The 24,634-nt window shown below is 32.2% G+C and overlaps 1 protein-coding gene across 2 annotated transcripts in view; it reads right to left on the bottom strand.

Annotated features, from left to right (window-relative positions):
- sowah (ankyrin repeat domain family member sosondowah) overlaps positions 1–15,179 on the bottom strand; it is a 174,903-nt gene extending 159,724 nt beyond the window's left edge. For both annotated transcript variants that reach the window (XM_088277616.1, XM_088277617.1), the window contains exons 1-2: positions 15,032–15,179; positions 14,082–14,920 (exon numbers count right to left, since the gene is read on the bottom strand). In XM_088277616.1, the coding sequence (XP_088133742.1) occupies positions 14,082–14,920; positions 15,032–15,158 (966 nt within the window). In that variant the 5' untranslated portion in view covers positions 15,159–15,179. The remainder of the gene's footprint in view (positions 1–14,081; positions 14,921–15,031) is intronic.
- Between the last annotated feature and the right edge of the window lie 9,455 nt (positions 15,180–24,634).

Here is a 24,634-nt window from a genome sequence, read left to right as displayed (position 1 = left end):
ATTTTAATGTATTCCTTGAAACGTTGAATGTTGGACTTGAATAACAATGCGATTCAAATAATAATTAAAGAAATAAAATAAAATAAAGTAAAAATAATAAAATATTTATTATACATTATTAATTTTAATACCTCTATTCTAAAAAGAAGGGATTGAAGAAACATGATTATTTACTACTTTATTTTAAATAGTTTCGAAAATTAATCTCGGTAATGGTGCACAATGCAGAGATACTGGAGTTTATGTTGCAATTATCCAAGCAATATTAGTCCCTTCCCAATAGCGGTGCGAGAGTACTTACACTACACATACCAAACCTTCCGCGCATCAGCATTGTGATTACGCCTCTTATAATCGAGTGCGCCTATTCTATATACAACACATCTTGTAATAATGTGGAAAAACACGAAGCGTATGCAGAATTCTAAGCTGATATAATAAAATTTCATCTCTAGCGAATTCCGCTCGTTTTATACACGCCAGTTCAGTGGCGTACCTCGCTAGAGATAATTAAGAAAACCATTTTAAGATCCAGAAAATAAGTTTTTTTCTTAGCTAGGAATTGATTCATGTTTTGGGTGGAGAGCTTTGTGACGTAGATAACATGAAACCTCTTATCATCTTTAGTTTTTAAAGTTATTGGGAAAGCTAAAGAAAAAGATTATTATACATTTTTTTATTTAACCAAATCCAGACACGATGTTATTATTTTATGGTGTGCTCTCGGGTAAAACAATAAGGCTAGAGAACGTTTTAACAACAGAAAATGGCATAAACATTTAAATTAAATAAATACAGTATGAAATTTCAGACCACTTCCGAGTAAAATTGAAACAAAAGATCTCACCAGTGCAGAAGAGCAATTGATAGAGAATAATCAAGTAACAAACTAAAACACTGGATTATAATACAAAACATGGTAAATATCAGGATATATATATATAAAATCACCTTTTACAAAGAAGTCCCATGACGAACGAGGTGAATAGCGAGTAAGAAAATAGAAAAAGATGTATTGCTACAAAAGGCACCGAAGTTCGATGATATAAAGAAATACAATATTCGATGGCGAATGCAAACAAGCTTTTATAAAATTTTAAAAAAAAGTGCGTGGTAGAAATTGAAATAAATTAATGACTACCCGATTTCAATGACTATATTTATATACGTTTCACATTGTAACGTTTTATGATATGTGAAGGAATCGAAATAAAATGCAGATCAGTTGTTATGAGCATCAATATTTGATTAAACGAACAAAATAAAGGTTTTTAAATAAAACGGTTTCATCGATTAAAACGATTTTAATTATTTTTAACCTATAGTATAATATCTAGTTATAAAATCGGAGCCCCGATAAGAGCTTCACAAAGTGTGTTAAACATATTATAAAAAGGGTAAAGAAATGCATAAGTTTATAATTCGATAGGGCTAAAGGAAGCAAAAAGTCAAACCCAATGACGGCGGCTAACCTCAAAATTTAATAATGACAGGGTTCGTGTCTATGCGTTATTATGTTGATTAGTTTTTTCCTCATATACAAAATCGGGAAGAATCGGTAATTGTACAATAACGATTATTACCTAGAAAACTACCAGATTGTTAAATTATGGCAAGATACAGTCACGACATTTTGAGATGATCTATTTTTGTAAAAAAAAGTGAAACAACAAGAATCAAGGAAGAATTAAGTGACAACACGGGAAAGAAAAATAAATTATATTATTAAGAATATTTATTTTAAAAAAAGATATCTAAATAAAAAATAATAATAATAAATATTTTTTTACGATACTATCCCAATATAAGGATGTCCCAATAAAAGCGGTCAAGATACAGGCCTTAGAAGAGGTGGATGGACGGACTGTCTGAGGAAGACGGGAACAGGACAAGAAGAAGAGGGAACTAAGTATAACAATTAATAAATTATAGAAAAATAACCAGTGACAGGAACCGCTGGAGAGCACTTGGCGAGGATTTAATATGATGTTCCCTTTAACAATATACGCCCAATAAAAAGATATGTACACCTACTTAATGCCCGGGTGAGATACAACATTAAGAGTTCCAAAATGAATACTAAAACGGCATAATTTTCCCTCACTTTCTCATATTAAATAAACGAGGCCGCATTTAAATAATATCAATTGGTATGCAGTAAATAATCAAGGGGTACCGTAATACGCCACTGTGGCTAAGGGTTAGGGTTCAGTTTTCCAGGCCAGGGGCGGAGTCCGTAATGAATACAACCGGTGTGTGCGGGGGAAATATTAATATTGGGGTATAAACAAGCACTTCATTAGTCCCCGCGGTCATATTTTCAACTCCGAAAGATATAGATGGATAAATATTGGCCACCCCACCTCAAGGGTATGTGCGTACCTATCTAATTGGCTAAATGCGAGTATTTACATACAGGCCTTGTTTGGTGGGTGTTTTTCGGGTTAATTTATTTTCAGCATTTACGGTTGATTCCGAATGGGGGATTTCAGTGCGGAACGGGAAACCCGGTTTCGTGAAATACCGGGAAGGCGTTTGATACATTTATCTAAGGGTTAATTAGATAATGGCGCAGACATCTCGAATCCATAATATTATTGTGCCACAAACTTCATGTGATGTCTCAGAAATGTACCCACATGGTGTTTAAGTATTTTCATGTTCAAACCAATATTTGAATTGGTATTTTCATATTCAAAACTAAAAACATTACGATGATGTGTAAAATAAGAGCATCGACATTGAAGTGATATAATAAAGATTGAAAATCATGTAGATTTTTTACTATTTATAATACCTTATGAAAAATTATCAATTCTTTTTATGAACGGTTTTTCGGAATGGAATGAAGAATGCACACAATTACTATAAGGTAAGAAGCCTGAATAAAGTAATCTGTATGGAAGCCTAAATATATTTATGATATGATTAAAAAATAAATCAACGGTGAAAAGCGTTAAAACATACATACGAGTATTTACGCTAATAAAGACAAGTGCGAATTTACGCTAATAAAGACAAGGTCAGAATAATATGCAATGGCAAAACTTCCAAAGAAAGCTCTAGTCACTTCTGCTACATTTACCAAGTAATGTGCGGCTTGGCATTATGTGATGGAATACAATGCCTTGGTTATCAGCTAGTTCAAGACGCTTCTGGTATAATATTCAATACGTCCAGCTAGTAACTTATTTTTGAAATACGACCAAATATACAATATAGCTCTTGACGATCAAACCAAATATAGCTCTTGACGATCAGCCAAGATGAGCAAACTAGGCATAATATATATTTTAAATGTAATTTTTCTTAAATGTTCCTAGAGAATATTATGGTCCATCGTGTCGAACTCAGCACCCATATCCAGAAAAGCAGTTATTATTTGATTAATTGATTCGGCAGTCACTCTGTGGTATTACCTAACCATTTTTCATTCTATGAGAAATAACTTTTTCACATTTATCACAAAAAGTGGTATTTACCAATGGACAAATTTCGTTAACACATTTCTTCAAAAACCATGTTGGAGTTGGGCTGAATATACGGTACACTGTTTATTAGGCACAGCAAATATTAATTTTGTTACCTAACTTATCAAAGTAAATTGGGAAAAAACACACACTGAAAGCATTATCAGTTATTTCAGTAATGAGATTTATAAAGAATTTCTTCGACTTATTTCAATTTTAATGAGCTGGTTCGGGAGCAATGTGCAATGTGACTATTCAAAATATGCAATCTGACTATTTTAAATGTGCAATCACCGCACACAGATTGCAGACTCCGCCAGAGTTGCTTTAGAGATGTTTACAAATCATCATATATTGTACATGTACACTTTACTTTGTAAGCATTTTTTAAAGTCATGCAATGAAAAATCAAAAAAGTTATTTCAATGAAACGTATACACGACGAATAATTAAGCATTTAATGATTTCGCGTTTTCATAAAACACACGCGTCGCCAACAGAGCTCATCAAAATTCAACGCTAAATTAATGTTTTTAGTGAAAACATTTCCAATACTTGACACGGTAAATAATTACTTGAATTGAATGCAAAATGGAAACAGTAAAAACACTGTTAAAAGTCGTAAATTAAAAGACAGAGTGCGTCAGGCGCACAAAGTGTATGACCATTATTTTTGCATGTCACATGCACCCTCCAATGATAAGTGCATTCATTGTTGATTCCCCTAGGTCGGGGGATGTATTACGAGGAATGGCATGAGAAGGATAAGCGCAATTAATTATTACCACATGAATCTGTTATTAATGCAAAAATACAATACAAAAGCTCATGTTCTGTCCTCCCAGATTCCTCTTCTTCATGAGCCTATAGTCAATTTCAGAACCAGACCTCTCTGGCATCCTTCCATTCCCGTCAGTTATGTCCAAACTTTATCCCTCCAAAACCAGCGGTCTTTTCGGGTTTGGTCTACTGGTCGATCTCTACCAGAATCACATGCAAAAGAGGTATAACTAACAATATAAATGATTGTGTACAGACGGATATGTAATATATTGAAAAATCCACAATAATTGCATTGTGTAACTTGTTACTACAATTATTTTTTGACATCTTATCGAATATGAAGCAGATTATGGAAGTCTGGGCATTTACGGGGCTGACGACCGTCATAGGCTGGTTTAAGTGATCACTTTATACACGTGTAACATTCACCAATTCTACCCATTATTGACAACCACACTACTCAAATTCTTATAAGTTCTATATATATAAACCAAAACATTTAATACATATAATAACATACGTTAAATATTATTTTTAAGTACTTATGTACCATACGAGTATATCAGTCACATATATAATATTCCAGATGAGTAATTTAGGTTACTCATTTTGGGACATGGGATAAAGGTTAACAAGACTGAAAAACAAACAAGAAAATACAGTCAAATTATAAAATATATAAGTAGCAATAAATAAAATATCAATCCATAAAGTATTTTTTTAGTTCATTCATTTTGGATCCCTGACTGGGTTCTATTTTATATATAATACGTCAGGTAGCTGGTTAATATGGGTATAGGCAATATATTGCAAGTACCTTACTCTAAACTAAGTTGTGTTTATCGGCTCCACATGTATTTAATTACGTCTCGTGTATTATAATGATTTTTTACGTCTCGTGTATTATATACGTCTCGTGTCTCGTGTATTATATTTACGTCTCGTGTATTATAATTTCTCTGTTACTAAATACTTCCATCACTTCACCCTTTGTCCGCAGAGAGCCTGACTTGCCCCAGTAGCGCTATTGGGGTGGTTGAGCTACATCGCCTCGACATTAAAAAGCCAAAACATTGTCGAAATTCAAGTGGTTCACCGATGCACGCAGGGGCGCGGGCGGGCCGCAACACGTGACTGCCGGAGGCAGAAAATAGTAATGACCAGAGCGATTCTTGCTACGTACAGGGTTCGGATTTATGAATAGAATGCAAAATGTTTCCAACTAACGAACCATTATTGCACAACACTTGAAAATTTTGAGAGTGAAACAAAACTCGGTGCATTGTAGACTGGGACAATGAAAAAATTCATGAAACGATATCATAAATTTTTATATATTTTTTTAACATCCAACATAGATGAAGAAGAATGTGGAAGTCTGGGCATTTACGGGGCTTACGACCGTCATAAGCGAGTTTAAGTGATCACACACGTGTGACATTCACCAATTCTACCCATGATTGACAACTACACTACTCAAATTCTTAGAACTTCAATATATATTGTTTAAATTCGTAACATAGTGCTTGAATCTCTAAAATTTCACTAGAGACATCTTTTGGTGAGATGAAAAGAAGCTTTTTATTTAACAGAAACTCTTTTATTAGTATGTGAGGTCCCAATCCAGAAACGCCAGAAAAAATCATTTTTATTATTTAAGCTTATAATTTGACCAGATAATTTATTTACAACATTTTAAGTGTGTCCAAATACTTGTTCGCCAACCTGGATTATCTCCAATTATAGGATTTTTTAACAACTCCTATAACACAGGCCAACACACATTTTGGTGCCCGCGATATTAAAACTGTACCTAGTTAATTTTCGGCTGCAGAATCCGAAAAAGTTTATCTATCAGATCTATTTTTTGAGATATGCTACAATAACAAATAGAAATATTACAATTTTGTACGTTTCACGTTATAATTATTACTATTACTAGATTTGAAAAATAACGGATTTAAGTATTTATAAACAGAAAAAACATAGATTTGAGTATTAATTGCAAAATTTACATACATAGTCAGTTATCAAGTATTTGGTAAGTATTTGGACACACTCAAAATGTTGTAAATAAACTACATTAATACATTTCCAGTAAACAGACAGATTCACCGCGATATGCATCTTATACGAGTCAGTTTGCAAGTATTACAAAAAAATCATACCTATTTTACAAGTTCCATATAATATTATGTTTTTTTTTATATTCTCAAAAAAACTGTATTTTAATGTCCGCCTTCTTTGACAAGCACCCAAAAGTTACTGCCGAATCAATTAATGAAATTCTCGTCTTCTAATTGTTGCAATACTGAGCGGCAGAAAAACGAAATAAAGAAGGAAGAATTAACTGAACACTATAATTACATCGCCAAGAGTTACGTTCATTTGGACATTGTTTCGCATCACAGTAAAGAGGCAATAAAATGCAATGTTGTTCATTCACCAAGTCGTAAAATATGATAGGTGATAAATAATAATGCCTTTCAATAGACTATGTCACTGATTGTGTCACCCACGAGCGTCACGACGCCTGCTGAGCATCGAGGGTGATGCGACGCCGCTAGAAGCTGGGAGAGAAAGGGGACCGCACAGTGTACGATCGTGATTCGCGACTGCCGCAATCATATACCTTATGAGTAATTTATAAGGCGGACATTTTTATGTACATTTTCGTTGCTCATTACGCATTCGATCAGCGTCGTATGACATGATGTGCTCATCTATTTTTTATTGCCGAAAACCGTTTGCACTTTGAGGTTTATTACGTATTACAGTGTTTGTGTTTGTCCTTGTAGAAGTGGTGTTACTGTTTTCTCGAGTTGTGTTTGTACATGTCGCGTTCTTGATTACGGTTGTGACGTCCTTTTTATTCCGTGGTAAAAATGAGCGCAATTTTAATGGTATTCACTAATCGGTTATTTGTGTTTTTTTTTTGTATATCTCAGTTGCGGCGTCAGATATGGACGATTGTAGTGCTATTTTAAGGATTTTATTTTGCTACCGTTTAAGTTTTGCTATTTCTGTCTCGTTAGCGGTTGCCTAGAAAACGATAATTTAACGCAATTCACTTTAATGGTAGCCCCCATATTTTTTCCTTTTATGATATAATACATAGTCATGTATTTTGCAGAAGAGACTGTGTAACGATGGTTAGTTATTTTTTGTATTCTGTCCACATTCCCTTTCCTTCTATAATAATTCTCAGATATGTGACGTCTTGTGGTTTTTATAAACTCTTCATATTTATGATTGTGTAATATTAAGATAATAAAAAAAAAACAGATAAATTTTAAGAGTTCGAGAGTGAAAATTCTAAGAGTATATCAAAACAGAATAAACATACGAGTAAGTCTTTTAGGTTCTTTTAACGTGACATACTAATAATAATGTTTAATTGTCGATAAAGTAGTAAATAACAATCAGGATTAAAAAATAAAACTTCACATTGTTATCATCACGAAACCAGTCAACAATGATCGTTATAATAAAAGTTACATCATAATAAATTCTGTAATATAAATTGTCACGACAGCCGTGATTCGGCCACCGTGTAAGGATGAGCAGGGGATTGTTTTCTTTTAGTCGCGTGCTGCACCGTGGTCGGTGTTGGAAGACCTCACGATTATAGAGTCGTGGTCAACATATTAAATCATAAACCTAATTCGTACATGGAATTGAAAGAGAAAAAACAGGTTTTATTGGATCCTAACAACCGCGCTAAATTTTATCTCGTCGGAATTACCCTCATAAACTATATACGAGTAAATAATTATTAAAGATAAAAAATAAACCATGCGAAGAATGCAAGAAGAATGCCATCGTAGATTAAAGTTGTAAGAATTTATAATCCCGAAACACTTCCGATCGAGCTGTAAAGATATAATCTTAACTTAATTTAATTCACGGTTCACGGGTGTTTAAAAAGCTCTCAAAAAGAGTTAAAGTAACTTCTCGACAAAATATTAATATTTTTGATATAATTTTTTCCATTGTTGCGAGTTTGATCAAATGTCTGTCGACGAAAAAAATGCAAATTCTAAGGCAACAGTCGACTAATATACCGCGCAAAACAGCGGAGCATTAGGAGAGAAATCGCATGGGAATCACGTGAATATTCAAATGTGAGCCAGTAATATGGAGGGTGCAAATTAGTGGCTGCTTTACACAAAGGGAGAACGGTGGGATGAGAGACAAGAGCCTTCCCGGGCACGAATAAGGCTGCAACTGCTGTCTGTATGCAACACATCATATAGTAGGTAATAGATTCTTCGAGAGGAGGAACGCATAGTTAATTGGTTTGTCTGTGAGACGAAGAAATAATTATATGAAAACAAATTATATTCTAAAATTTGTTGTTTCTTCCTGCATTAGCACTCGTACACAATACAAACATGAAAAAAATGCAAAAGTACGTTGGATTTAATTTAAGAAATCTGGTATGTAAATGGGAAGAAACAAAAATCATATAAAGGAATTAATCTAACAAGAACAATACACTTCCCCAAAACCACAAAAAGAAACAACATATTATGATCACATCTTATGAATAATGTTTTTATACTATTTTTTATAAGATACTTAGTTATAAATAACTTGAATAGTGGTGAAACGTTTCCAAACACACATGCCAAATGTGTGCTCAAATACTTTTGATTTCCGAATGCAAATATCGCTTATATAGCAAGTACACCTTGGAGAAGATCTTGAGGGTTGGAGAAAGGGTGACAGACTGTTAAAACCTAGCTATATACAGATATATACATAGGTATAGAGGGTGGCAAACAAACTTGGCAATTTCATTCGGCAACATTCGGTAAAGGGTGGAAGTATGAAGGGGTAAGGAATTGGGAAGATCTCAATATGCGCATTAGGGAGACACTAGCACGGATATTAAGGGGAAATGTAGATGACACAAGAGCTATTTCAATTCCTCAATTACAATGGCATTCACGGTAAAACGTGATAAAATTATCTATCACTATAAAAAAATTCTCAAGTTAAAATAGGTGGAAGAATTGACTTTCTGCAAAATGAAATGGAATAATATAATAATGAAAAAGACAGCTAACTTCATAACAATTTTTTAAAAACGTATCCATCCTTGTATTCGTAATTAAAAAGTCAGATAACTTTCAAAAGCGTTTGAATTATTCAAATAAAATAACAAGATGGTAACAGACACGACATCCCTCTCAATAAGGGTAGCTCTTACCGACTGTGTCACGCCTACGACGAGCAATATTGCCCCTAACAACCCTTCGTCTCGGGCTGTGGGGGTGAGCACGGGGTGGAGGTGCTAGTGATAATATTATATTAATATATCTGGCGATATCAAACAATACACGCTATAACACTGAACGCCACGTGCAAAATCACGTGGAAACTAGAAGGATAAACGTCGATTCTGAAAATGCCACTTGCTATAAAGAGAAAAGTTTACATATTTTAAAGAAAAAATCTTCTTCAATTGGATACTTAAAGAAAAATATCGGATCGACACAGTGTTTACTTGATCATTGGTTATATGAAGGCACCAGTACGTACATTAATGCATACTCGTATATTATCATACTGAAAATCAACGGAATGCTCTCACACAAAATGAATGTCCAAAATTCTACAAAACACTGATTCTTTTCTGTTAATTAAAAAAAAATAACCCTCATCCGCACCCGGTGGTGCATAGAGCACAGCATCATATAAACAAAGTGTTTAACATTGATCGTTAAAACACGAAGAAAAGGTGATCAGCCCTCTACTTCAGGTACAAGGCCAGTGTAATATTGAATAAACATTAGGGTAAAAAATATCATTTTCAGTATTGAAAAATCAGTATTTGACCCCCATGGAAATCGAACCCGGGACATCCAGTACGGTAGCCAAGACCATTACACTACGGAGGCGGGCAAAGTAAGTTAGTACAATAGATATCTATCCTAACAAGAAATATGTGTATAATATATGATCATAAATAAGAATACAACTCATATGATAATTTTACTTTGGAAGAACTGTTTTATCTATACACCATACCATTAAAATTAATATATATTTATATATATATATATATATATATATATATATATATATATATATATATATATATATATATATATATATATATATATATATATATATATATATATATATATATACATATATATATATATATATCGGAGGGATGAGAGACCTGATTCCTTAGGCAAATGAAGCATGGTACCGAAAATTTACGGATGCTGATTACCCGGCAAGAAGTTAGACAAAAACAACAGACGAGTGACAGCGTCTCCTGTCGTCGTCGACGATGTACGCGAATCTTAATGTAGTCTCGAGATCAGGAGCAAGCAGCGGCTGTCTTGGCAGTGTTGTCGGGGAGCGTGACGGGTTAGTCGCGAATTAGCAATTTAAATATATTTGTGACTTGTGAACAGGGGTGCGTAGCGACACGCGGCCAAATGTATCGGCTGCAGAAGGGGGTATGAAGTATGAAGGCGAGGGTACGAAGTGCGAAAGCATCGCAGAGTCGAATATTAATTCCTCGACGGTCACACGAAACCGAATCAAAACATGCTTGTCCATGGAGGCATGAGGTGTTGGCATGATGATCACGATCACGAATAACTACGTCGTGTGTTGAAAAAAAAATTAAGGCTTTGTAAATATGACCGTTATTTTGAATAAATCAGCTTATCAAAATCATTATAAAAAGACGTCACTGATGAAATTTGCTAAAAAATACAAAATTCATAATGACATGCTGCAATATCTTATCACATCTGAGGTATATAAGGCGTGAATAAAAGATTTCATATCTTTATCAAAATACATAATGATTCATTCAAGATAGTGTTCCACAAATAAAATAATTCATAATTCATAGTGTGTACTTAAAATTAAAAAGTATTCAGAAATTAAGATAAAAAGGTGGCAGGAGAAAAAATAAAAATTTCACTAAACAAAGAAAATATAATATTTACAACACACAAAGAAAAAGACTAATAAAAGTGGCTTATGCAACAAGGATCCAACCCGCATGGTCTAATTTATGAAAAAAAATATATATATATATATATATATATATATATATATATATATATATATATATATATATATATATATATATATATATATATATATATATATATATAATTACAATCATAACAAAAATTATGAAAAATATTACACAAAAAAAATTGGTGGCCAGAAGCGATGATTGGCATAACCCCGAATGATTGGCTACTGTTGGCCCGAAGGGTGAACCATTTATAGCCTGAAAGGCTTACCTCTGTTAATCCGAATGGTTTACGATTATTCACTCAATGGGCATACCTTTGTTGGCTTGTGAGGTTTAGATTAGTTGCAAAGGAAAGCGTTATTTTCTTAATTTCAATAGCAACTGATTTTGTGACTTGAGCGTTTGTTGCATTAAACAAGTCATATGATGTAAATGGACAGTACAGATTTGAAAGATACAAGATAGATATGTAAATGTACAAGTACATATTTGAAAGATAAAAGATAGATATTTAATGAACAAGTACAGATTTGAAAGATACATGGTAGATTTCTATGTTGCACAGTTGCACCAACTATTACACTTGAAACCCCAAGTGTAATAGTTGGTGTATGTTAGTATATGTGAAGCTATGGCTGCTGCTCTCCTTTTGATTTCTAATAGTATTGAATATTCCACCATCATTTCCTTTCCCGTGTAGCAGTCTCTCACCACTTAACTCATCTGTATCCCATCAAATATATTACACTTCTATCTTGAGTGCACAATCAATCAGTTTGCCTTGATATAATCTAAGAAAGAGTTAATATTGTAGATACCCTTAGCGCCACCTGAGAGCCAATAGAGACTAGAAAAATGCATGAAGTTACCATTATACATCAATTAAATCCCAAAACTTTCTTCTGTCAAAATTATTAAAAACTATTACAAGATGACTATCTAACTGAGATACAGCAGCTTAACTGTCTCCTAAAAGTCACAATTTTTTAGTTCTGGTGTCTTTCATGCAAGTTAAATGATGTGTATCTTTGAATATAGCACTAAGCGTCTTAGATTTAGATTTAAAAAAAATCAAATCCCGGGTTTCAGGATGGACGTTATTTTAAAATTTAATACCTAGGTTTCCCCGGGTTTACTTGATTGGTTCCAGGGGGTCAAAAGCAAAGAAGTAAAATTATAAATAGCATATTAGAATTTATTTCTGAATTTCAAATATAAAAATAACAGTAAATAAATTTAATATCAATAAACATTTTATTGTTAAATATATATGTACATACACATACATAAGTATATACATTAATTTACAAATTCATTAACATAATTAATTTTATTTTTTGCAGAGACCCACCAAGTTAAACCACCTTATGTATCTTGTCGGTGAACTCCTTTTTTCCTTTTTATTTTAATTATTATTAAATAGTTTAATATAATATCCTTATGTAAAGTGGTACAAATATCTCATTTGTTTATAAAACTGCTTTACAACCATCATTGCACTCAACGTATCATCGTTGAGTCGGCTTCTGAGTTTAAAAGCAAAGAGACATTACAGAAAATGCTTTTTCTGCTTCTACCAATGTTGGTCAAATTGTTATTAAAGACTTTGTAATATTATGATGTATAAACCAGATTTTGATTTACCTTATCATTCTCATGCAGAAATATACTAATCTCATCAGATAGAGACTATTGTTTAGTACAAGTACCAATACTTGTAGCGTTATCTTCAAACTCATCATTAATCTCTACCTCAACTGTTACTTCTGGTTCAAAAGTCCCCAATTTTTAAACATGTCTGAAATAGAGCTATGGCGTTCAACGCTGGAAAAAAATCTCCCTTCGTCTCATTGTATTTTTCATTAATTTGTTTGAGGGTTGCACCTAGTCCGACTAGTAAAGAAATTGAATTGGTATTTTACTATCAACAGTAAATAACTAATTCCCCAGGTTTACATTAAAGATTCCCGGGTTTTCAGATTTGCAAAATCTTTGAAAACCTGGGGTTCGGGTTCGGAAAACCCCAATGGCAATGTGAAGATTAAAGTGTTTATTAAGAAAGTAAGCGAGTATGCGATTAGAGGTAAAGCTACGGTTACATTACAAACATAATTAAGCTTGGGATAAGTACCATATATATTGACTATAAGACGCTAAGGACTGTAAGACACTTTGAAGTGATTTTTTCATAACATTTTTACTAATTATATTATTAGATTGCAAAGCGAGACTAAAATATATGGCAATTTTTAAGACTGCCGGGAATGTTGTGTAAAACGCTGGACATTTTAATATTGATTTCGAGTAAAAACGCACCTGAATTTTTAAGAAAATATTTGAAAGAAAAAAGTGCATATTAGAGTCGTGTACAGTAACACTTATATTAAAAGTGCACTAGTACGGTAGATCACGGCTACATAACAAGATTCAGAAAACAACATAGTACAGTAACACTTATATTAAATGTGCACTAATACGGTAGACCACGGCTACATAACAAGATACAGAAAACAATATAGTATAATGGTGAAGTTGACAACCATCTTCAACAGAATAGTTTCTTATTTGTATTTAAAGCTTTTAACAGAACTAAGGACACACGACACGCTAACGAATAACTCGTTTATAAAAAGTATTCAGTAATAAGTATTGAAAATAATTCACTTAAGTTAATCATAATTTACAAAGATCGCAATATGTAGGTAGGATTTGAAGATAGTTTAGAGTGCACTGTAATGATAAAAAACGATTTAAGGTTACGAATACAAGAGATCAGCATTTAAAACTATGTACAATAAATCAACGCTTACCCGATCATTCTTCCTTTTGGACAACGGCTGACGTCGAACAAAGTCTCCATCGGAGGCAATAATTCTGTCAAACTTCTGCCTCCGCTCCTTGACTGACACTTGCTGATCACTATCGGAGTTCAACGAACGAGAACTATCCGAGCGAGTAGACATTCGGTTTTCTTTGCCGTCCTGTTCATTTTCCCCGCCATTGCAGCTCTCCACCGCACTTTCCTGGACTATTATTCTCTTCTTCTTTATCGCACCCTTGCTCGACGAAATGGAGTTACCATCCGACACAGACTCTTGAGATACGTACATTTTCTCTCCAGAATCAGACTTTTCATAACTAGGTTTGGAGTTACCATCGTACGAAGATTCCTGTTTAACAACATTGAACTTGGAAACATTTTCAGAGAATGTAGGGTTTTGTTTTTCAATGCTAGTTTTTCTAGTTTTCGTTAAAGCTGGTGGCTCTTCGTGGACTAATTCACGACGAAGTTGAACGAAATTATCTGACTCCGAATATTTCATCGGAGATGTAACACGGTAACTGAATTCATTTGACGTATCGAGACGTTTGAGGTTATCTGCACTTTGTGATGGAATTATGAGTGGCGGAGGCCGGTACGGAGGTGGTTCTCTCAGAATCGGCGTCTCTATGGCTGGTGATTCCGGTGCAGGATCAAAAGACTGCGATATTTTAGAAGTACTTAGTTCTTCGCTCACTGAATCCGTCGAAGTATTGTTATCGGTTATAATTGTTTTCCTTTTCTTTAAAACGATGTATTTCTCCCCGTTCTCATTCTTAATGCTTCCCAATACATTGACGTACTTTTTAAAAGTCTCTCTGGCTTCATCTGTAAATAAACAACGGATAAATAACACCTCAAAGGTAGTTGTTTACATGCTAAAAATATGACACTTGTTGAATTATATGGAAAATATGTCCAAATCGGATTCTAACTTACTTCTGGTTTCTGCATTAGTTAAAAACGGTTTAAAGTGTTTCACTAAATCGTGGTTTGTGACTTTTCCACCGCGGGCAACAATAAAATTACGAATTTCTTCGATGCTTAATTCTTTCGGAGAAGCCATCGTTAGATTTTTGACACGTGAACTGGCCCGCACGAACTTCACTCTTGTCAGTAGAGTGAATCATTCTGGGTGCGCAGGTACATACATACACCGATACACCTACTACGGCAAGTTGGAACCGAGCTTTAAAATACTTTTTTTTTCAATTAATGAAACACGATGAACAAAATAATGCTACTTATTGGATATACAGTAATATAAAAATTACAAATTTTATGAATAAATTCTATTTCATGTTAAATATTATATGCAATAACTGTCTTCACATTTTCTCTATCGTTTAACTTTGAATTGTCTTGTATTGTACGTATCTCTGTATTTAAAACATTGAAATTTAAAATATCTTTCTTTGATTGTTCTCTTTCTGTGGTCTCAATCCTGCGGATCGGTCTGCAGCAACAGATGATGTCATCTCCTTCACCATTCCCGTTTATTTCCCGAAACCCTCTTAAGCTCCTCATACGTCGAGCAGCCCATGTCTTCGTATAAGTCGCTTAGGTATTCGCGGCGTGGGCGTCCTCTGGCGTTTATTCCCTCGATCGTCCCCTCTATTATTTTGTGCAGGAAACCCTCTTGTCTCAGTACGTGGCCGATCCATTCGGCGAATCTCTTGGAGATAGTCGCGAGTAGGTGCTTCCTTTCATTGATTAATCGGAGTACCTCGTCGTTGAAGATGTGGTCTCTCCAGGATATCCCGAGCATTATTCTATGGATCCACATCTCCAACGCATTTGATTGTTAGCGTAGTGAAAATATTTTTGGTATCGAAAATTGATTAGTCTTAAATACAAAGCATTAAGTTATAATCATCTTTTTTAAAACATTATATCGATAAAAAAAGACAAATGCATCTCGACATCTCTGCATATATGAAGAAGAATATGTAAGTCTAAATATTTACGTTGTAAAAACCCTGACTTCATTCACCTATTTGAGATGTAGAAAATGTAAAATAACTCATTAGCGGAGAAACCCGGATTTGTAAATAAGTATTTAGACACACTCAAAATGTTGTAAAGTCAAATGCACTAAAAACAAAAGCTTTCTGTTCGCAGTCTACGTTTCAGATAAAATAAATGGTAATTACAGCAAACACAAAAAAGCTCTCTTGTGAATTTGTCCAAACCCAGACACGACAGTCAGTTAGGATATCGACAAATTGACGTCCAACATCAACTAGCAAATATTTACGAATGCCTTTAATTTACTTGACGTGAAAATATATAAAAAAAAACATTATTCAGCTAATTTGAGTATCAAAGAAGAGGGGAAACGATTTATACTAACCCGGCCAGCAATTCTAGAATCTAATGTGTAAAGGCAACTAGGCGTAACTCAAGTTGCGGCTGTTTGGCGTAATACGGCTCAAACCATATAACTGGCTTCTATCATATACAATCACAGATTTTGTTCTTTGTCTTTCCTTTACTGAGATATTCTTTATCCAAATAGTCGCAAAATTGTATTAATTTGAAACATGTTTTGGCAAAAAGCATAATTTTAAGTTAACTATAAACTCGTTTATCTCAAAACTGCTGTTTTTAACTTGCGGCTATTTGCCTTTGCGCATTAGGAATCTTCTCTTGAATTGCTTGCCGAGAAGGGTATGAGGAGTACCACTTCTAGAGAATTCTAGTGAAGTGGTATTCCTCGAGGTTATCTGGGTCGTATTAATATCTGATATTTTTCAGGCATATCTTATCGGTTTTAAATCAATGTAGATAGTAAAATATATATTATGTCTAGCACCTAATTATTCCTAATATGAACAACAATTCTAAATGGGAAGCAGAATACACGTATAAGAAAACTAGTAAGTATTACAAAACATGTATTATAGTAAAAATATGTACATCTGTGCACTTATGATTTCTTTTTATATCCTGCGGAAGAGGAGATTTTCAATTACCTTTGTGAATTATACAGTTCTTTGTTTATTTGAACAATCTCAGTATTCGATCATAGTTTTGTCAAGTAGAAAAGAACTACTACTGTAAGTCACCCATTGTATCCACTTCATACATACATACTTTTTTAGCACGGTTACACATGCAAATAATTAATTGGTTTCCTGTGCTTGCAGAATTGTGACAGTACCGATGACTTATTTAATGCAAGGAACTCTATTTATGTATAGACCTTTGTTTCCCTTCTCGTGGTACAAGCAAAAGATGATGTACCATATAGCGGTATGGTTAAAACATAAACAAAAAATCTTGCATAGCCTGTGCGTGGCTATACAGTATACGCTACAATAATTGTAATAATTTTACTGAATTGAAAAAAGGTACAAAAAATAAAATAGTTAAAAAAAGTTATATTAGAGAAAAAAAAATAAGAAAGAGTAAACAATAAATGTTAGAGAACAATAAGTAAATTCGAGTAAGAGTTAGAGTAAGGGCGTTTGTCAACTACACGGGATTTCACCGTCCGGTAGCCCGGTTTTGAAAAATGAAAACGACTACGACAGTTTAGCGTGATCGAATTTACGCGCAACGTGTTCACGCACCGATCAAGAGCTCCGATCCGAAGAAAGATGGAAAAAAGCACAAGCCAATCCAAGCCAATCGTCGTTTTAAAACGCTAACTGACGTGCCGGACGGTAAAATTACACGGAATTTTTCCATCCGGCAGTCCTTTTTTGAATAATGAAAGCGACTACGATAGTTTAGCGTGATCGGATTTAGGCGTAACGTGTTCACGCACCGATCAGAAGAAAAGTGGACAAAAGCACAAGTCAATCCAAGCCAATCATCCGTTTTATATGCTAACTGATGTGCCGGACGGTAAAATTCCGTGTAGTGCACAAACGCCCTAAGAAATCATTTATTAATATGATTTTTTTTTCAAGAAATTCGTTCATACACTTGACTACTTGTCAGAAAAATGTCAATGACCTTCTCTTGTAACCATAGTAGTAAATTGATAAATTGATCATGTATCGATCATCTCATCAACTCATTACCTATCATTTATTCATTCGTCATTCATCCGATGTACACTCCAATTCTTAAACGAATTCTATGAAAAAATAGTCATGAGCTAACTACTTCTTCCCCCTAAAGTCTTACAACGTGGTACTATTTGCGATTCTCACTACTCTCCGAAGTCTTAGGAAGGGTCGAGATTTTTCAATGAATGAGAGCCCTTAGTCAGATGGAGCGTCTAGGTCTAGGGCGTCCATAAAAGGGCGCCTGGGAAAAATCTTCGCCCCTTTTACAATTATATTTTTTGTATGGTTATCGCATTTTCTGCAAATGTCTTTGTACTTTTCCGTCAGTCTATGTGCTGGTCGGAATTGTGAGGCTGTGTACCGGCCAACGTTGGGTCTGAATCGGATCTAACTGAACTAACTGGTAATCTCTTTCACTGCCTACACCGTGGCACTTCTAGAAAATTGGTGGTGGTTTAACAAACTTGTATTATTTATATTGGCAGTGACAGGGATATTGAAAGCTTTTAAATTCACAGTAAAATGGGGACACAATTTTGATTCACATTTTCTATGATATAAATTTGGCAAAAACAAAAAAAAAATGCTTTGCAAGAGGAGGTCTGTCGGGAAACCTAGATGCTTCTGTATCAGATCTGGATATGCGGTGGGACAGCTTTCAATATCAATATATAGTTATCGATGAAATCGGTATGACATTCAAGGGGGTCCAATAAACTATGCATAATAGCGCCAAATATGCGTAGGCCGGTAGCTGTAATTTCTTCCTTATTTTCTATTTTTGCGTAAGAGTGAAAATGTGGACAGGCACTTTCCATCTTCTTTGTGTTTAGATATATAAATATTTATATAAAATCCTTACCAACGGCAGGAAACGAACGCGCAACCTAATAGATTGAAATATTTTGTCGAAGGGAAGGGATTATTGCAGATAGATACCCCGTGTGAAAATGTCTACCTGTCACTTCCTTTGCTAATGTTTAATCCGTGTATTTCTCTGGAAGGTCCGATCGACTGACCAACTTTTTACCAGGCCCAAATCCAGGCATTGCCATTATTTGTTTTATTTTAAATATTATAGGTACTATAATGTTATGTTATTTAATTTTTTCACAACTAAAGCAAAGTATTATATGCGAGACGAAATATTTATTTTTATTTTTAAGAAAGTAATTCTTTTTTAATGTTTTAAATCAATTGTAACGTGTATGTTTCCTTTAAAGGTTTAGGTAGGTAATACCATTTTTATTTATTATTTCTTTCATTTGACAATTTTTTTTGATGAATGCCTCACAAAGCACAGCCCATGACGAGACGTTCATTTACATTATTTAAATATACTTATATGTATGTATATTTATATAAATATATATATATATATATATATATATATATATATATATATATATATATATATATATATATATATATATATATATATATATATATATATATATACATATATATATTTATATATATATATATATATATATATATATATATATATATATATATATATATATATATATATATATATATATATATATATATATATATATATATATATATATATATATTTATATATATATATATTTATATATATATATATATATATATATATATATATATATATATATATATATATATATATATATATATATATATATATATATATATATATATTATATATATATATATATATATATATATATATATATATATATATATATATATATATATATATATATATATATATATTAATATATATATATAACATATCTGGTGCATGAAGCACAAAACTCGTCACCTCGGATTCAAATCATAAATAATCAAGTTAGCGTAGCATTAATCCAAGGCAGTGCCCCTATAAACCGCCGGATGCGGATTAGGGTCGGAAGTAAAAATACCTCGTCCGTAAAGCTTTGCAAATCAATGTTTCGCTAAAGTAGTATGAGTAAATAATTAATGCTTCATCTCTGGTCTGATGCACCCCTGGTCTTATTTGTCTTCTAGTTTGCCTATTTCATTGATTTTGCTGGACATTTTCAATACAATGGTCGCTTCCGCTGCGCTAATGCGAAATAATGGTAGGCCTTAATTACATGTCAGGTGTTTTCCGCCAATAAATAGCACACGTGTGAAACAAAGTGACAATGGCTACCTGACGTGCTTACTCGACTAGTCAAAACTGAAGTTTCTTGATAATGCATGTTTAATGAGACTCGAAGTTACATGTATCAAAGCTGAAAATGTCTTGGGTCTAAACAGAAAAGGAAAAACGTAAGTGTTTTATCGTGTCTTAACCTCAGAGTGAATAATATTTTGAAAGTTCCAGGGGTATTCTAAAATTAGATACCTAAAAAAAGACGCTGAAAAGATGATGACTTATTTTACTAGGCTTTATTTTACGTATTTAATATTCTAAAAATTATTGTGATATTATTTCTTATTATTTTTTGACATCTCATCAAAGATGAAGAAGAATATGGAAGTCTGGGCATTTACGGGGTTGACGACCGTCATAGGCTGGTTTAAGTGATCACTTTACACACGTGTAACATTCACCAATTCTACCCATTATTGACAACCACACTACTCAAATTCTTGGAAGTTCTGTGTATATGAACCAATTTAGAAACCTTGTTCTTGAATCACTAGAACTTCTTTGATGAGATGTCAAAAAATAATATGAAAATAACTCCTGTAATTGGAGATAATCCAGATTTTGTGAACAAGTATTTGGACACACTCAAAATGTTGTAAATATTATTTCTTCGTTGAATCGATCAGAAAACACCCGTATAGCTCTCTTCCTCCTACGTTATATTTTTTCTCTCATGTAACGACATATCCCTAATAAACGTGAGGAATCTTTGAAATTTCATTCTCAATTCTAAGTAAGTCCAATTATCGAAATGCTGTCTAAGAAATTTTTCTTAAAAATGGGATATTACGCAACTGAATCCACTTAATCTGAAAATTAATGAATAAGTTAACATAATGTTCTAAAAATTAACTTTCCCGGGAGTACAATAATTGATGTCCGAATTTCTATATGGAGTGAGTTCTTTTTAAATGAAAAACTTTTTTTTACACGTATTGTATTCTGAAGATAGAAATTATGTAAAATTAATCATCAGACCTAGAGGTTTTATATTATAACAAAATTACATCCACAGATGTCATCGGTATATAAGTTATATCATACCAACTGACGGACGGAGTTCGACGTTCATTGACGTCGATACTCCTTTGAGGAAAATTCTCACTGACGTTCATTTACGTCCAAACTCCCGGAAAGGTTAAATCTCAATATATCCAAGTTCAATGCAGACAAGCTATTTTCTGCATAATAACAGGCATTTCACAATCGGGACTAAAGGGTTGGAGTGGAGCGTGGGGGGGGTGCAGCCGACGCTCGTGACGTCTTATAATGATATTCCGACTGCGAGACGTTTAAAATATTCTCATTTTCAAATCATATGGGAATACATTTTAAGTATTTATTGTAAAAAAAATCTCTTAAAATATTAAATATTGACTGAACATATTTACCTTCTTGTGATTCGATAAATTACTTAATGTCCTAAGGTCCAACATACGTTCAATCACAAATTAATTTTCTTTAAATCTGGGAATATTTGATGTAGGTAATTGATTTTTTTTCATAAAACACCATTTTATTCAAAAAAAAGTTTTTATTTGATATAAATGTATATTTTTGAAAAGAAAAGAGTTGTTAAAAGGTAACGAGTTTTAAAAAATTACAAAAATAGTTTTTCAAGACACACGTAAACATATCTTTGTAAATATGTACATTTGAAAATATACTCTTATATCCTATACAACAGAATATATATATATATATATATATATATATATATATATATATATATATATATATATATATATATATATATATATATATATATATATATATATATATATATATATATATATATATATATATATATATATATATATATATATATATATATATATATATATATATATATATATATATATATATATATATATATATATATATATATATATATATCTATATATATATATTTAAATATATATATATAAATATATATATATATATATATATATATATATATATATATATATATATATATATATATATATATATATATATATATATATATATATATATATATATATATATATATATATATATATATATATATATATATATATATATATATATATATATATATATATATATATACATTCAAACATATACTCGTATATTCTAAACAACAATAAAATCCATCACACATTATTTTAAAACAAATCAGATGTGAAGTGACAACCGGCTCTCAGCGCAGGCGGACGCTTAATGAATTCTATTATTGCGAGTAAGGCTTTAATACAAATCCTGGATCGGACCCATTTTTTTCTATTCTGGCGTGAGTACTAATATTATTCCGTGTGAAATTTATTATATTAAACATATTTAGGTATTTACCTACTCCATATCTTCCATTGCACGTGTATTTTGGGTGAATGCATTTTGATCCGTTGTTGCCGAATTGCCAATTAGTCAGTACCACGTTCCTCTCAATTTAAATGCAATAGTAATTAACTGGGTTCTGAGACAAAAGGTTCCGCGTAACTCATCTGCAAAACGTGTAAATATATTAGGGAGACGGTACATTTTTGCAAATTCGGATTGGTTTGACTGTCCACGTGAGCGCTGAAAACATTTTATGGTAATTTATTTTGTGCAAATTTACCTTCCAGCAGAAGCCCATAACTTGCTTAATTATTTTATTTAAAAAAAATTTAACACTTGTATAATGTCATTTAAGGAGTTTCATTTCATAACACACGACTATTTTTGAATATCTTGTAGTGACTGCTATTTGCCCAAACTGCAAGAAATCTAAAAATTAGAATCACAACATCGCCGTGGACTTACTAGTAATTATTTCTCATAATTTACGAATAGCACAATAGAAACTAACCACTCATTTGACTCACATACACTTAAAATATTACTCTCAGTTATAAATAAAGGTCAAGTCATCAATTTAGGAAAGGTCGATCAATTTAGGAAATTTTGAAATACAAAAAAAAAATTATTCCGACTAAACGTTAATTAATAGTATGCTGTTTCTAGATACGTCACCATTATTATCTGTGTTTCCTATTACAAAAAATCCCACTTTTTACAACCTCCCTCCTTCCCTCTATTTATTCCCCCTTCAACCTCTATAAATATATATATATATTTATATATATATATATATATATATATATATATATATATATATATATATATATATATATATATATATATATATATATATATATATATGTATATATATATATATAAATATACATATATATATATATATATATATATATATATATATATATATATATATATATATATATATATATATATATATATATATAAATATATATATATATATATATATATATATATATATATATATATATATATATATATATATATATATATAAATATATATATATATATATATATATATATATATATATATATATATATATATATATATATTTATATATATATATATATATATATATATATATATATATATATATATATATATATATATATATATATATATATATATGTGTGTATATATATAAACCATTTTATTTTTCTGACGTTTATTTTAATTTTCAACTGTAGATGAATCCGTCTTTTAGTTTTTGAAACTATTCGTGTGTAATTAAATAAAACTCATTAAATGGTTTTAAACAAGTGTTTAATATTAAAAAAAACAATCGCCCTGTCATTCCACAAAGTTAATGCCGATTCAATAAATAATATAATTATTTCATTATGTTGACCAGCAGATAGGCTTAACCCTTTACGCGGAGTGGGTGAAAATTGTATGCATAGTTAACGCAATGCGTCCCTACCAGAGTTCGGGCAGCTACCCCTCGGTATCGCGGCAGGCAGTGGATATCCTATTTAATTAAACCGCTTAACCCGCATCGGATATAAATTCCCACCGTTACCTCTTTAATCAGAAGTCGTTACTGTGTGTCGTTCAATTGCAGCGGGACACTGCGCATATTATACTGCGGACATACCTACCCGGTACATCGTACAACAGCCGCAAAACTCGATCGAATAATTTACAATGTACTTTGGATGTTAATATCTACTAGAATTGCTGAGCGACCAATTCATAAACATACTGACTGACACACGGCAAGTTGGTCGTATCTACCAAGTTTAGTTCTAAATAATGTGGATATGCCAATCATTTAATAGAAAATAATCACTCATTTGATAAAAACAAAGGTGTAAATATATTACACAAATCGCTTTCTTCTTTCAAGAATGTCATAAATAATAAAAAAAACATGATTTTTGAAGAGAACTTTTTAAAAGTATAAAAATAAAATACAATTGATTAAAAATAAATATCAAACCACTTATTGAACTTTTTTCTGTGCAACAGATCTTTTTAGGTTAAACCTGAAGGTTTTTTCT

The sequence above is a fragment of the Brachycentrus maculatus genome, unplaced genomic scaffold (assembly GCF_059751285.1).
Source record: "Brachycentrus maculatus isolate JH-2025_06_01 unplaced genomic scaffold, ASM5975128v1 h1tg000048l, whole genome shotgun sequence".
NCBI lineage: Eukaryota > Metazoa > Arthropoda > Insecta > Trichoptera > Brachycentridae > Brachycentrus > Brachycentrus maculatus.
This window is presented reverse-complemented; position numbering and strand designations above follow the sequence as displayed.